General features: G+C 51.4%; 1 protein-coding gene across 1 annotated transcript; it reads right to left on the bottom strand.

Annotated features, from left to right (window-relative positions):
• Nucleotides 1-248: 248 nt before the first annotated feature.
• LOC121445736 (sodium-dependent phosphate transport protein 2A) lies at nt 249-13,926 on the bottom strand. Its single transcript, XM_041647885.1, has 12 exons — nt 13,821-13,926; nt 13,554-13,703; nt 13,340-13,468; nt 13,124-13,267; nt 11,775-11,886; nt 11,458-11,653; nt 11,219-11,314; nt 5,327-5,390; nt 4,921-5,088; nt 1,712-1,828; nt 1,487-1,611; nt 249-752 (listed from the first exon to the last, which is right to left on the bottom strand). The coding sequence occupies exons 1-12, from the start codon at nt 13,924-13,926 to the stop codon at nt 249-251; spliced, it is 1,911 nt and encodes a 636-aa protein (XP_041503819.1).
• Between the last annotated feature and the right edge of the window lie 1,682 nt (nt 13,927-15,608).

Raw genomic sequence — 15,608 nt, forward strand, 5'->3', positions numbered from 1 at the left:
GGACTTTCCTACACTGGTGGCCACACAGACACACCATCTAACACATGAACTTGTGCACACTGCCTCTTCATTACAAAAGCCCACATTACTATGACCCTGCATCTGGACGGGTACCCAAGGGTGGTACAAAATCATGAACCTCAACTGATGTGCATCTACACACATGCGCACGCACACACCCCTGCCCTTCTGCTGCGGGCCCCATAAACACTCTGCTTCCTAGTCGGGCAGCGGTCTGGGCCCACAGCCTAGAGACGGGTGGCATTGTGGTGAGCAGGCAGTGCGAGGTGGGGGGAGGGTGTGGCAGGCGGAAGCTCCTCCAGAAAGACTCTGGGGGGAAGTTGAGGTGAACGGGGTTCAGGCCTGGCGTAGCACAAGGTGACTCGTGTGATCAGACCATCCAGGGGCTGCAAAGAGTGCATCCAGCGGGGCAGGAAGTCCCATGTCTGCAGCCACTTGGGTAGGTGCCCAGGACTTCGGTTCTGCAGGACATTAACGAGCACCACAAAGGCCAGCAGGGCCCCAAAGGGTGCACCCACACCGACCATAGCCTGCCAGCCTGCCATGGAGATGCCAAACACCAGTGAGGGCAGAAGCAGGAAGCACACGAGGAGGTAGAGGACTGCAAACCAGCGGTACTTGGCGGTGCGTTTGCCCAGCGCCTTGGCCATGCGGATGGGCAGGCGTGTGCAGGGCAGTGGGTACCACAGCAAGATGCCCGAGATGTTGAAGAAGAAGTGACAGAGGGCGATCTGCAGAGGAGAATGTAGAGGGGCGAGGTTGATAATGCGTTCCCACGGGAGCCTAGCAGGGCTGGAACAGAGGCCCCACATGCTCAGGGCAGCAGGAGGAACTCTGGAGCCGATGTGACTCCAGATCTCCAGACTGGCTATTAAAATATGTGTTGCTAAACGCTCCCCCTGTGTCCCAGTGACCGCCTCTCATGAGACCCCAGCAGCTGAGAGGCCTGCCCATCTGACACAGGGTCTCACTATATAGAATAGGCAGACTTTGAGCTTTTTGCTGTGTGTGTGTGTGTGTTTTTCCAAGTGCTGGGATTATAGGCATCTACTACCATGCCTGACTTTAGCATTAGATTAATTCCTGGCTTGCCTATTCCAGGCTTTTAATTGGTCAGCATCTTGTCAGCTGTTTTGCTTCTAGACCAATCCCTTTGCCATCTGCTTACCATCCCCAATTCAAAGCATCCTTGATTCCCCCAGATTGGGCCTGGCCTCTCTGACAGCAGCACATAGCCACATTGTGACCCTGACTGGCTGTCTAAGGATACAGTACAGCAGTGGCTCCCTATTGGACACCGAGGTCTTAAGAGAGGAGTTAAGTCAGCTTTGTCCAGAGCAATTTCCATGGAGAGGAGCGGGTCATGTTATCAGGCGATTGATGTTGCTTATACATTGTCACATCATCCACTGGGCCTGCACCCCGGCCCTCTGCCTCTACAGATGGCCCACTCTCCCCCACGTACCTGAAAGGAGCTGGATAGCTTCTCCTTGGGGCTGGCCAGTGCTGCCAGGATGGCTGTGGTGGTAGTGCCAATGTTGGAGCCCAGGGTGAGAGGGTAGGCACGCTCAATACTGATCACACCCAGGCCTGGTGGGCAGGAGAGAGTATGGCATTTCTTTCTAACTCTTCCTGAGTCACACACGCAACCCACAGCACTGCTGCCTGTTGCCAGGCATGGGCAACTCACCGATGAGTGGGGTGATGGCGGAGGTGAACACAGAACTGCTCTGGACAACAAAGGTCATGCTGGCACCCACGATCATGGCAAAGTAGCCCGTGACCCAGGTGAAGGGGGCGGGAAAGTCTGAAAGGAACCCAAATCCACAGTAAGTCATGTCAGTGAGAGGCCTTGGGAGAGCAGGCCTCCTTGCTCTTCAAGGAGGTCCTTAGGGAGGAGTTGCCCCCTGAGAATCTAGCTGGTCCCCTGCTCCTTTCTTTTGCCCAGGGAACTCTTGTGATTAACACACTTTCTTACTTGGGCTATTACACTCTTTTGTGTCTTTGCCCTAGCTATTCTCTCTGCCCATAATACTCTAATATTTAAATCCATGGGGTGTAGGCCAGGGATGCCCATGGACACCAACATCTAAGCGTGCTTCTGTAACATAGTGAGGCATTTGCCTGGGGCCAGTGTTCGTGTTGTACTGTGCTTTAAATCACATCTAATTGATTTATCATACCTAATATAGGTAAAGGTCGTGATTGCTGAGGGGCTGAGTGGAAAAAGGCCTTTGCTGCTGAGCCTCGTGACCTGAGTTCAGTCCTTGGGGTCTACATAGTGGAAGAATTAAACCAGTTCATATGTCTGACTTTCACATGTGCCATGGTGTGCACATGTGCACACACCCAAACTCACAATATAGTGATAGTGTATACACACAAGAACACACACACACATATAATATGGGTGGTGGTGCACACCTTTAATCTCAGTACTCAAAAGTCAGAGGGAAGTGGATTTCTATGTAGCCTGGTCTACATAGTGAGTTCCATACCAGCCAGGGCTGCATTGTGTCAAAAAGAACATTGTAAAAGCATAAATACTTGTTATATCATATTGTCCAAGAAAAAAATGACAAAATTCTGCTTCAAGACAGATGCAATTATTTTCCTGGAATGTTTTTGATCCATGACTGACTGAATCTGCAGATCAGGGTCCCACAGATAGAGAGTGCCAAACATACTCCCACCACCGCAAGCCACCTTGCTAGAAAGCCCTTCCTGACCTCCCTTGTTTCTCCTACTCCCAAGACATTTGCTCATCCCATATCCCCACGTTTGTCATGTGGGGACCCCCAGTGCCCACAATGTAGTTTAAAACAGAAATCAGAGGACGTCATTCCTCTGCCCCAAAGTATGCAAATGCGCCATCACCCTCAGTAAAACAGGGGCTCTGAGCAGAGTTTAGGGCCCCCTTAGAACTGGCTGTATCTCTGTCAGCGTTAGCCGCAGCCTGCCCCGCCCAAGATGCTGCCAGCCATTCCTCTCTGTCCCAATCCTGCTATGATTGCTACTCTCCAGGCTTTGAACTTGCTGGTCCTCCCACTCAGAATGCTCTTCTTCTACCTAGGTTTCTCTCTTTATCAGTGTTGGGGATGGACCCCTGAACCTCAAGTATGGGGAGCAAACGCTTCATCATTGAGCAACACTCCTATTCTTCCTTTACCACTTGTTTTATGTGGAGGATTTTGGGGGGAAGGGGTAGCAGTAAGATAAAGTTTCACTCTATAGTCCAAGTCATCATCAAACTCTCTCATTAATCCTCCTGCCTCAGCCTTCAAAGTGCAGAGGTTACAGTTATGAGCCATCACATCTGGGTTTTATTCACATTTATTTTGTTTCTCTGTGTGTGAAGCCAGAGGTCAATTTGGGGTGTCTTTATCTCTCTCTGTCTTATTTTTTTGAGACGAGGCCTCTCACTGAACCTAGATCTCATCAAGAGGCTTGACTGGCCGGCCAGCCATATGGGGATCCCCTGTCGCCGGTCAGCCGTATGGGGCTCCCCCATCTCTGCCTCAAAGCACTGGCGGTACAGGCATGCACAACATGCTCTTATGTGGGTTATGGAGATCCAGCTCCGGTTCTTGGGCTTGTAGGAGAAGCACAGCACCAATGGAGCCATCTCTCCTGCCCTCCTCTAAGTTTACTACGGAAGAGCTTGGGGGTGCATGTTTTTAAAGCCAGCACTCTGGAGGCAGAGACAAGCGAATTTCTGAGCTCAAGGCCAGCATGGTCTACATATCAAATTCCAGGCTAGCTACGAGTGAATAATGAGACACCCCCCCCCCAAAAAAAGTTGCTGGGTGGTGGTGCACACCTTTAACCCCAGTACTTGGGAAGCAGAGGCAGGCGGATCCCTGTGAATTCAAGGGCAGCTTGGTCTACAGAGTGAGTTCCAAGACAGCCAAAACTACACAAAGAAACCTTGTCTCGAAAAAAAAAAATTTCTGTTTCTTTAGACAAGGTCTGTCTATAGAGCCTAAGCTAGCTAAGTCCCTGTGTCTGTACTTCTCGAGTGCCGCCACATCTGGCCACTTCATCCGAATTTGACACTTACACAGGTCTCTGCTCAAGCAAGCGTCTCCTCCTCAGAGAGACCTCTGAGCATCTGTAGGAACAGCCTCTTCCTGCCTTCTGTTGTGCTGCCATTTTTCTACCTCCTTAGCAGTCTCCTTGCTCCATCTTCAAATTATTCCTTCCTTCTTCATCTACTGGGAATAAAGTGAGGGGCTACCTGGGGAAGGCCCAGATGGACACAGGGTTTGCTTGGTGACTGAAAAGATGGGCCCACCCAGGTTGCATGAGGAAATGGTGGGCCTATAGGCTAATAACTGCTCAGATCTATGACACTGTCACCATTTGGGACACAGCCCAAAACGGCCCGGTTGCCTAGTTTGATGAGGAAATTGCAATTCTGAGATCTTGGGATCAGGCTCCATCTCTATTTGCCTCACTCCTGTATCCTGTGGCACCCAGTAAGGGCTTGGTGTCCATTTGTCAATTAAACAGAGGATTTTAGCTAGACATGGCTGTGCATAGCTGTAATCCCAGCACTTGAGAAGTCAAAGCAAGAACGTCGGAAGTCCTTGACCAGTCTAGGTTACACAGCAAGGTCTAGAGCCCCATGGGTTGTATGAGACCATGCCTTAAAAAACTCAAACAAGAAAAACCAAACTGTGGCTTCTAAGCCTGCCCATCTGCTAGAGCACACAACAGCCAGTAGCAGCCCAGGTTTCTGGCTGTCAGTATCTCAGGAGTCTCCAAATTGACCTGGTCCCACCCCTTCTTGATTCACACAGGGGAAACTGAGGCGTGAAGATAATAGGCATGGATTTAACAACATCTGACAGAGCCCATCTGGGCCATGCCTCGGCCTGCAGCCTTCCCCCAACTCACCCGTGTTGATGACCTTCTGGATGACGTTGGCCACTTGGCCCTTGAGCAGAGAGTTGAGCATCTTGACTAGGAGAATGAGACAGCTGCACAGAACCACCAGAGAGCCAGCCAACAGGATGAGCCCCACAGCCAAGTCCGGCAGCCCCGTGTCCACGAAGAGATGGTTGCCTAAAAGGGTGGCATCAGGCTGCTGAGTGTTCACCGCTACACCCGCTTCCCACCTCTGCCACCCCACTGGACTGTGAGCCTGACTCCCACATCAAGTTCCTTTGGCCTCCATAGCAGTGACTGACCTAAATCCAGGAGTCAGCTGTCTTTCCTGGGGCTGGACCCAGCAGGAGCCAGCCAGGGGATGGCTCCCTATGAGCCTGTCATGTGGGCCACCTCCTGTGTTGCAGGTACTTACATTTTCCCACGGTGGTGTTTGCAAAGCTGATGTTGGCCTCTATCCTGGACATAGAAGTGGAAGCCTATATTCAGAGGAAGGTGACTTAGAGAATCTTGACAAGCACAGCCTGGGTGGAGCTAAGAGGGAGGTTTGGGAGCTGTGGGGGAAGGGAGCTGTGTTTCTAGCTCTGAGATCATGAGCATGCTGCTTCCCTGCTCTGAGCCCATCTCCTCTGGAGAGAAGATGACGTTGAAATCCTTATCACTCTGGAATGTGGCCTTGGATATGTTCTATTCCCCTGAACTGGAGACCCCTGGGACCAGTGGTCACCCCAATCACCAGATTAGCAGCTTCTCGTCTTGGTCCCCCTACTTCTCAGTGGCATCCATACCCCTTTTTCTGAAAGTCCTTTTATCCCCATCTGTTCTTACCTGTTCCTTTCTTAACGCCTTCTTCCTCCGTACCTGCCCCATGACCCCCCTAAAGCTCACTTAGCCCGAACTCTATTCTGCCCTCGCTCAGTTCCTTGCCCTTGGGGAGATCCAAGTGGAAGGAGGGTCAGTGACGGCCGAGGGTCTAGCCCCGTCCCATTTCTTCTTTCTGGATCTACTGTGGGTAAGCGAGGGGGGTCTTTCTGGTAATGTCACTGGGTAGAGGGGACATAAACTGTGAGCCAAGCTACATGTGAGGATGGTGGGTGCAGAGACAGTAGCTATTCAGCTCCAGCCATTGTCACCAACCAAGGGTGCATCCCAGAGTGGTCCAGCCTCCTAGTCCTACCATAGAAACCACACTTCTGGGGTTTTAGGTAAAAATTCTTCAATCTCTGTGCATATTGTAGCTCTACTCTGAGATTTTTTTTTCAATACTCTGGATTGAACTTAGACCCTCACAAATTTAGGCAAAAATCCCACCACTGAGCTACATCCCAAATTCTCATTTAATTTTTTCTCTCTCATTTCATTATTTTTTTTTTAAATTTTGAGATGGGGTCTCAAAGTCCAGATAGGGCTTGGACTTGCCATCCTCCTGCCTCAGTCTCCCAAGTACTTGGAATTCACAGCCTGTGTCACTAGGCCAAAAGAGACACATTTTCAGGTTTAGGAAGCAGAGTTCCCAGGCCTGTGGAAGCTTCCCTTCTGTCTGTAGGCTATCAATCCATAGTTTCACTGGATTAAGGAGGTGCTGACAAGGGACCCCAGATGCCTTGCTTTTCAGGAACCGTGCAGCAGTGACAGGAGGCGGAATGGGTGTGGCTTGGAAAAGCTAAGGGTGGGGCTTGGGCGGAGTGAGCTGACAATTTGATGTTATAACTTCTTTAGGTTTGTTCCCAACCATATCATTTAGAGAGTGTGTGTCAGGTTGGGGCACAGGCCAATGGTACAGCCCTTGTCTACGCGAGCAGCATCCCAAACAAGCAAAACAAGAACCCTGAGAGTGACCCTAGGGTCAGTTTCTGGCAACTAGTTTAACATCAGGATGTGTGTTAGTGAGGCATGCTCCATTGAGCAGGGCCAGGTGCTCAGCTGTTATTTCCAGTTCACTAAATCTAGGCCAGGGCACCATCCAGACTGGAGGCCTGAACTCTAGGTGAGAAACTAGGATAAAAGTCATCTGAGAGAATAAAAATTAAGATGGGCACTTGGGAAGCTGAGGCAGGGGGATTGCCATGAGTTTAAGGCCTGCCTGTACTACAGTGAGATCTTGTCTCAAGAATCAAACAAAACAACAAGAAATAAAAACTAGGGGGCTGGAGAGATGGCTCAGTGATTAAGAGCACTGGCTGCTCTTCCAGAGGACCCGGGTTCAATTCCCAGTGCTCACAAGGTAGCTCACAGTTGTCTATAACTCCAAGAGCTGACACCTTTACACAGACATACATACAGGCAAAACACCAATGAACATAAAAATACAGATATTTGAGAAAAATTGGAATAATAAAAATGTAAAGGTCAAAGGAGAAAACATGCATTAAGTCCTCACCTCAGGGCCTGGCTACCACAGCCCCAGATAAGGGACGCACTGCCTCTCTTCCTGCCTTCCTGGGCATCCCACACGGTAGGTGACTAACCTCCTAGACCACGACCAGTGACTCCTGCAGACATGCCTGTGGATACAGGCATTTTGCGGGGGAAGAACTTGGTGGACCTTCTGGAGGTGCCCAGCCGGAAGCTCTAGAAGCAGATGCCCTCCTGAGATGCATGTGAGCCTCACCAGCTTTCTCTGAGCTGCATCCTGGGGCCTCCTAGAGAGGGGGTTTGTGGGTCATATAGAGGCCAGAGGGGGATGAGGAGCTTGGCATAGGGTTGACTGAGCCAGGTTCAGGACAAGGCTGAGGGCCGAGCTATCCAGAGTGTTATTTGTAATTTTGTTGCTGGAGATTGAACCTTGAACCCAGACCTCACACGTGCTAATCACAAGCTTCCATTGCTGAGCTGTGCTTCACCCTGCTATGGGGATCTAGAACCTTGGCTTTTCTTCCTGGACTTGTGTGGCCTTAATTGAGCCCAGAAGGGGAGCCAGGGACGCTAAAGTGGAGACAATAGGAGTGACAGAGAGGGGTCACTGCAAAGCCAGGCCAGGAAGGGACTGAGGGGAGAGAAAAGCCTCTAAGGAGATCTTACAGGGCAGAGGAAAAGGTGGGAAGTCCGGCCTAGTTAATAGAGCTCAGAGGCCCGGATCTGGGCATGTTCCCAAGATGTCTGTCCATCCTCTCCGGGAGGAGTGGAGGAATAGACAGGGAGTGGGGTGGAAACGCTTACGGGAAAACAGAAGCAATGAGTGTCCCATAGTCCTGGACTCACGCTGTGGCTGAGCTGTTCTCAACTGTGTGACTTGGATCTGTACACTTAAGCTCTCTGGGCGTCAGCTGTCTCCATAATGAAGTTTTTAATGCTGCCTTCTTTTCCCTACAGGCTAGTAGGAAGCATCTTGGAAGAGGGAGTTGGTATTTAAGAGCCTACAGGGACACTCTAGATGGAGACACTTCTGGGAACTGAAGGGCATGATTAAGTTCACAAAGGACCATGCTACTTCAAGAGTCCTTCCTCAGGAGAGAACCACAGAGGATGTGGGATTGCACAATAGCTTCCCCTCTGGGCTATGGTAGCTGTGGGGCCTTTGTTCTTCTGAAAACAGGAGCATTCTGGGCCAGTGGCACCATCTGGTGGCCGAAGGGAGAACTTCTTAGAGAATCTCCAGTCCACCAGCCTTGAAGGGGTCTGGTGGCACCATGGGCAGAAAGAGACATAGGAACTGGCGGAGGTACATTAGACCAGCATCTGGGAGATGCAGCTGATTGAGGAGTGAGGATCCCATCAGGATGGAGACCTTCCTCCATTATAGGAACCAATAATACAGGAAGCCGGTGTTCCTCTCTCTGAGTGAGGCTGTTTCCTATCTGCAGAGTAGGGATGTAATAACAGTGGTCCCCAGTGACCAGTCCTCCAAAGAGGCTACTTAACCCAGGCAGGGACAGTTTACAATCACAAATGTGACTCACGGGAAAGGAATTTCAAGCACAAGGCCAGGCCACTGATCATCCAGAAGTTTCGAACTCCAAAATGGCCTGTTTGTCCCTTTCCACATCAGGAAAACTCTCATCCTGTCCTGTCCTGGGTGGCATAGGTCCTGACCTGTCCTGTCTAGGGCTCCTGGAAACTGGTTTGATCAACGTTCACTCCCCAGTATGGTGAAGGCTGGAGGTCATGAGTGTTGGAAAAGAAAAAAAAAAGAAAAGAAAAGAAAAACTTTGCGGCCCAGGGGGCAGGTGGGGGTGGAATAGGAAGAGCCACCCACGCACACGCCAGGAGCGCGAGATGTGGCTGTGCTGAGTCCCATTCCTGCAGGGCACAGGTCCAGAGGGAGGCAGAGAGCAGGGGGCTCAGATCCAGCTTTACGTCCCAAGCCAAGAAATCCGACCTGCTGTTGCCGAGAGAGGTTTCTGCTAGTGTGGCAACTGAACCGGTGCCCTGGCAAGCCGCAGCTGGAAGCGGGAAGTCGGGAAGGGAGGCCCCGCCGCCGCCGCCAAGGGAGCTCGGCAGTGGCTTCCCGTCACCGAGCTTCAGTTTCCATTCATGTAAAACGGTCCACCTGGCTGGTCTCGCTCCAGGACATAGTAGGTGAGGCAGTTCAGGGCACAGGTAGAGTCTTGCCCAAGTCAGCTGTCAGACCGGAAATCTCTAGGTGGCTTTTTTTTTTTTTTTGATCAGTATGTGATTTCTCTTCCTCTACTCTCTGAGGCAGCAGTGACTCACAGAGCTTTCCTGAGAGAGCCAGAGAGCTCATGAGAAGGTAGCTGACGCGTTTGGCAGGTCAAAAGCCAGCTTCAAAGCTGTCCACGTGGGCTTTCTGTTGTCGAACTGCCTTGAACTCTCAGAAGAGCAGAACTGGGGCTGCGTGCCACTTGGGATGCAAAGGAGCATTGCAGGGTGAGGTGATGGGCTGTTTTCTATCAGTGCTGGCAGAGAGGTCCGGGAACATCCACCAGCAAGAGGAGGGAAGGTGGAGGATGGGCTTGTGCCTTTGCTGTGCGCTTTGGAGTTCCCTGTAGCCTTTCTAAATGGAGTTATTTCTTGTACGTAATAATTAAGCAGAAGCAAATTTGGAAGATTATGGTTTGGACGAAGCATTTTCCCTTTTATGGCTGAGTAAGAAAGTATGCTAATTGCCCGCTCCTTTGTCCGTAATCGCCTTGCTATTATGCCTTGTACCATGGGCATAATGGCTGATCCATGAATGTCCAACCAATCTGAGCAGTTTTTCATTCTGGGCAGTAGAAGGAACAGAGACAATGCAGGAGGACAAAGGATGAAGGAGTCCCCTGCCAGCATGTGTGATTGCTGTGTCTCTCAGGGGCTGCCCAGTGTGACACCCGCCCAGTGTGACAGCCATTGCCTGGCTCCTCAACCCGAACTCTAGGGTCCAAGACTCTCACTATCTACATAGCTCTCTTCTCCCGCATCCCCGTCTACATTGCTCAGACCTCAGCCCCAAGCACGGCAGAGCTGAGGGACCAGCCTCCAGTGTCCCTGTGGCCTGGTAGTTCCGGGCAAACTGCTTAGCCTCTTGGAGCCTGTGTCTCTATCTGTGAAAGCAGAGAGTTCAGTTTGATCCTCGGTTTTTCAAGCAACCATGGAAAAAAGTTAGATGGCAAGATGGAGATCAAGCAACTGGGCCCGTTCCCAGAGATTTTTTTTTCTGATTCAGTGGGTCTAGGAAGAGTGTATATATGCTAAGCTGTGGATTTTCTGATCCAGTAGGTCTAGGAAGGGTGTATATATGCTATGTATATATGTATATATGCTGTGCTGTGGATTCTCTTCTACACTGTGTCTGCTCTGCATTTCTAATAGGCTCCCAGGTAGGACTGGATGCTGTCAATCTTGGGAACAATAGCTCTTTGAAAACCACTGGTCCAAGGTGGGGCTAGTGGAGGTGCACGCCTTTAATCCCAGTACTCAGGAGACAGAGGCAGGTGGATCTCTGTGAGTTGGAGGCCAGCCTGGGCAACACCATGAAATTCTGTCTCGGAAAAAACCCAACAAAACAAAACAGAACAACGACCCCCCCCCAAAAAAAAAAAGAAAGAAAGAAAAGGTAGGAAGGAAGGAAGGAAGGGGAAGGGAAGGGAAGGAAGAAGAAAGAGAGAGAGAGAGAGAGAGAGAGAGAGAGAGAGAACACCACCCTTGGACCAGATCAACTACATGCCAATGCTAATATTCAGATATTTGCCTACCGCGGTTTGTGCAGTTAGGAGGGATTACCAACGTCTGCCATGGGTATACTGACACAGAAAAATTCCACGTTATCTGCTCACCCCAAGCAAAACGATTTCCAGGGTCTATGGAACCAACAGGCAGGTGGTCTAAAGGGAGCATCTTCTTCCCTAGGCTTGGCTCTGGAACTCACCTCGGGTGGGTCTGGGTGGCACCAAGTCCGGATGAGACTGTGATTCCTCAGGGACTCATCCCCCACGGCAATGCTGGTGATGACAGACTTGTCCAGCTGTGAGCGAGATGACACAGAGCTGAAGGTAGGGCCACTTATCCCGCATATGTCAACCCCACGCCAGGGCGATGACACAGAGCTGAAGGTAGGACCACTTATTAGCCCGCATCTGTCCACCCCACGCCAGGTCCTGCCCTCACCTGGATAATGAGCTTCGTGAAGGGTTCTGTGATGACCTTGAGAAGGTCAGGGGCATCTCGGCCACCACGGATGTTGAAGGAGGCAACCACGAGCCCAGTGACATGGTACAGGTAGCCCGTGGCAGCCTCCAGCGGCAGCAGGACCAAAACAGACAGCCAGTTAAAGCAGTCATGCACTGTGGCCCCTGCAAAAGCCCTGAGCAAGGACACCACATTGCAGGACAGTTGGACTCAAGGTGTGCCCAAGCTGGGTCCTGGCACCCAGTTCTGCCTTCTCCCCAACAAGCATGAGCCCCCACCCTCCTTCCCCAGCTCACCGCCGGAAGTCAGTCCTGTCCCCTGCCTGCATTAGGGCCACAATGGTGTTGGTGACCGAGGTTCCAATGTTGGAGCCCATGATGATCGGAATGGCAGAGCTCACCTCCAACACTGGTAGAAGAGGGACCTCTCAAATGATTGGGTTGCGGCCATAGGGCTCTGCCCTGCAGTAACTCTACCAGGCCCACGATTCGTGTGCTAGCCCCAGACAGCCGTTTCCAAGTATGCTCTTGACTTCCTAGACTCCGTCTCACAGGTCCACATGTGCACGAGCTGTGTATTTACACGTGTGTGCACATATCCACATGTGACCAGATGAGCACACACCATACAGGGCGTACCCAGGCATTATTCAGGATGAATGTGTACACGTGAGTGCATTATGAGAGCTCACACCTTGTGCAATCCATATTTGTGCAGGTGCACCTCACACGAGTGTGGTAGTTGGTTATATGTGTCAACTTGACTAACCTGTAGCACTCAATTGACTTTAAGTAAAGATTATTCCTCTCTCTCTCTCTCTCTCTCTCTCTCTCTCTCTCTCTCTCTCTGTGTGTGTGTGTGTGTGTGTGTGTGTGTGTGTGCGCGCGCGCGCACCTGTGTGTATGCAGCAGTGCCCAGCTTCTTATGTGAGCTCTGGAAATTCAAACCCAAGCCTTCACACCTGTAGTGAGCACGCTTCCCCACGGAGACTCCCTAGCCCCAGGTAAAGGACATTGCTCTTGATGAGCTGGGCAGGCTCATCCAACGGAATAAAAGAGCCTCAAGTGTAAAACTGAAGCTTCCTGGAGGAAGAAAGTTTCCCTGTGGCCTGCAGGATCCGTTTCTGCCAACACATCCCAGCCTGCTCTTTCAAATGCTGACTTTGTAAATGTCAGACATGAGCAGCCAGCCACACAATGGTGAAAGTCAATTCTTTGCAGTAAATCACATGTGTGTGATGATTTAGTTAGTTATTTTTTTGAGACAGGGTTTCTCCATGTGGCCCTGGTTGTCCTGGAACTCGCTCTGTAGACCAGGCTGGCCTTGAACTCACAGAGATTCAACTGTCTCTGCCTCTGTCTCTTCCTCTTGTGATTGTTTTTACAGACTGGTTTTCTCCAGCTTTCCTGAGTGACTATGTGACTGAACAGAAGTGGGATCAGGAGCTGTCCTCTCCCTTCCCACTCTCCACAATCCCTGGAACACCCTGGCTCAACTCTTAGCCTGCTTTCCAGGACAATACAGGAGGTTCTGGGGCATCCCCTGCCCCCCTCGCCTTTCCCTCAACCTCCTATCCACACTCCTGCCCTCGTGCTGAATCTCCAGGCCTCTGGGCTCTATCCCTGACCATGCTGGGTCAACTCACAGCCAGAGGAGACCATGCTGACGATGATGGATGTTGAGGTACTGGAACTCTGCACCAGGACTGTCACCAGAATCCCCACCACCAGCCCTGCCACTGGGTTGGACAGGATGGCGTTGTCCTTGAAGATGTCACCAGCCACCTTCCCTGCAGAACACAAGCGAGCATCATCCGAGATCCTTCTGAACCCCTCCCCTGACCTCCTCAACCGGGCTTTACCTCCGGCTAGCTGGAAGGCGGAGCTGAGCACGTCCAGGGAGCAGACAAAGAGGTACAGGAAGCCCAGCATCAGCGGGACCTTGAGGAGCTTTGTACCAGCCTGGCGCAACTTCTGAAGCAGCCTGGACTCTAGAGGTGGGCAGGCATAAGTATAGTGGGCAGTGTGTGAGGGCAGTGACTACCCATGACCCTGCTGCCCCGCAACCTGGCCCACCTGGCTTTTGCTCCTCTTCCTGGGCCAACTTGGCAGGTAGTGGCTCATGGCATTCTAGGACCTCCCCATAGGGACAACTGTGCTCTGTGAGGGTCACTGGGCTTAGACTGGAGAATGCATAGGTGGATGTCCCTGGAATCCTGTGTAGGACTGAGTAGGGAGGCTGATTAGGAGCTCCCAAAGGTCCCAGGAGCCCAGGAGAGACAGGTAGAGGGGAGTAGGTGACAGAGAGGGAAACGGGACTCAGGGTATGGGAACAGTACTTACCTTGTGGGCTGGGCACATAAGCAAAGGCTGTCCCATGCACCATGTGTCTCCCACGGACTGGAAGCGGGGAGACAGCCGGTCCCCCCACTCTGTCCCCATAGGACATTATGCTGGGCACCCACAGTGAGTCCTATGTGTCAAGAGGTTAGAACAAAGCTGACAATTGCTGTGTGTGGTACCCACACTCGCATGACATCCAACTGAAGGGAGTCTATCCATCCTTAGACACACCTGGAGATGCACACCCAGGTGCTGTCACAGGTCCGAGAGGGCATTCATCCAGCCAGCAAGGTTTTTGTAGCTTTTTTGTTTTACAGTGCTGGAAATGGAACCTAGGGCCTCAGCTTAGTAGGCAAGCCACAGCCCCAGTCCCAACAAGCATTTCTCGAATGTGTAGTATTCTGAGTTAGATACTGGGCTACAGTAGTAACTGAAAAAAAGCCACAGCCCTTGGGATGTTCAAAGTCTAGCAAGGAGACAGCTACAGATGATGTAATCTCTCAGAGACTAGAAATGCCGCCAGGTGTTAGGACAAATGCAGGTACCGCTATGACTAGAGTGTCCCATGGCAGGGCAGGGTCTAGCTCCTGATGGGGGTGGGGTGGGCCAAAGCAGCCTGGGCTGGGATCGGGATGTCATAGGGAGCAGGAGGAGAAATACAGGGCTGGGGTGATGGGCTGGTCTAAGGACCGGGGCCCTGGGCTCACCTTGAGGTTCTGAGTCTCAGCTCCTGCTCGGCTGCTTGGGGAAATCTAAAGAAGAACCAAGACCCTCCTCTTTATACCCTCGGGTCAAGGGCAAAGTCCCTAGAACTTTAGCTGCCCTCCGTCTGTTCCCCCCCTAAATTAACTTTATCCCCAAGATTCCTTCCAGTTAATTGCTAATCTTCAGCTCTGCAGGGGGAGTCATCCTGAACCACAACCCAGCTAGGGCACAGACACACCCTACGCTGGGCAGGGACCCTGTTGGCCCTCTGGCTGCTTGCTCTTAGGGACTTGAAAGGGATTCTGTGGCTCCAGCCCCTTTCCTTCATTATGACCTGACAAGACTCCCCACACTGTGATCTGAATATGTGGTGACCTTGCCATGCATCTAAATGTCTGTGCAGCTCTCTGTGTGTCTTGAGGGGTACGGTTCAAAAGAGTGGGCTCCCCAGGAGGGAAGCCCAGGGAGGCTGCATGTTTGAACCATGGAGGTTCTACAGGGCTTGATGACGAATTCCAGGTGTGAGATTGAGAGAGCCACTGGCCAAATCAAGAAGTGATCACTCTGTGGCTTAGATTGCACCTTAAAATGCTGGTGTGAGCCGGGCGGTGGTGGCGCACGCCTTTAATCCCAGCACTTGGGAGGCAGAGGCAGGCGGATCTCTGTGAGTTCAAGACCAGCCTGGTCTACAAGAGCTAGTTCCAAGACAGGCTCCAAAACCACAGAGAAACCCTGTCTCGAAAAACCAAAAAAAAAAAAAAAAAAAAAATGCTGGTGTGAGATCCATCAAAGAGCATCTGCAGCGGAGAGACTGGCTAAGATGCTGAAGAGAGGTCCAGGAGAGAGATGATGGGGCTGAACCAAGCTGGGCCCGTGAGGACAGAGGACAGGATACATCCCAGAGGCTCTGGGAAAGAGAAGAGGGACAGCTGTGGTCAGGAAGTTCATGATGCATGGCAAGTAATGTGGGAACAGTTCTCTCCCCCCCGTGTGTCTGTTTCTCTTTCTTTCTTTCTTTCTTTCTTTCTTTCTTTCTTTCTTTCTTTGGTTTTTGGTTTTTTGAGACAGGGTTTTGCTGTGAAA

This window comes from Microtus oregoni, unplaced genomic scaffold (genome assembly GCF_018167655.1).
Source record: "Microtus oregoni isolate MIOR12 unplaced genomic scaffold, Mior012 000442F_ref0000334, whole genome shotgun sequence".
Lineage (NCBI taxonomy): Eukaryota > Metazoa > Chordata > Mammalia > Rodentia > Cricetidae > Microtus > Microtus oregoni.

Excerpts from the sequence above, each read along its gene's own strand:
- LOC121445736 (XM_041647885.1), bottom strand. The coding sequence starts at position 13,926 with ATGTCCTATGGGGACAGAGTGGGGGGACCGGCTGTCTCCCCGCTTCCA. Across the intron at positions 11,315-11,457 it reads TCACGAAGCTCATTATCCAG|CTGGACAAGTCTGTCATCAC; the intron begins GTGAGGGCAGGA and ends TCTCGCTCACAG. Across the intron at positions 1,612-1,711 it reads CGCCATCACCCCACTCATCG|GCCTGGGTGTGATCAGTATT; the intron begins GTGAGTTGCCCA and ends CCTGCCCACCAG.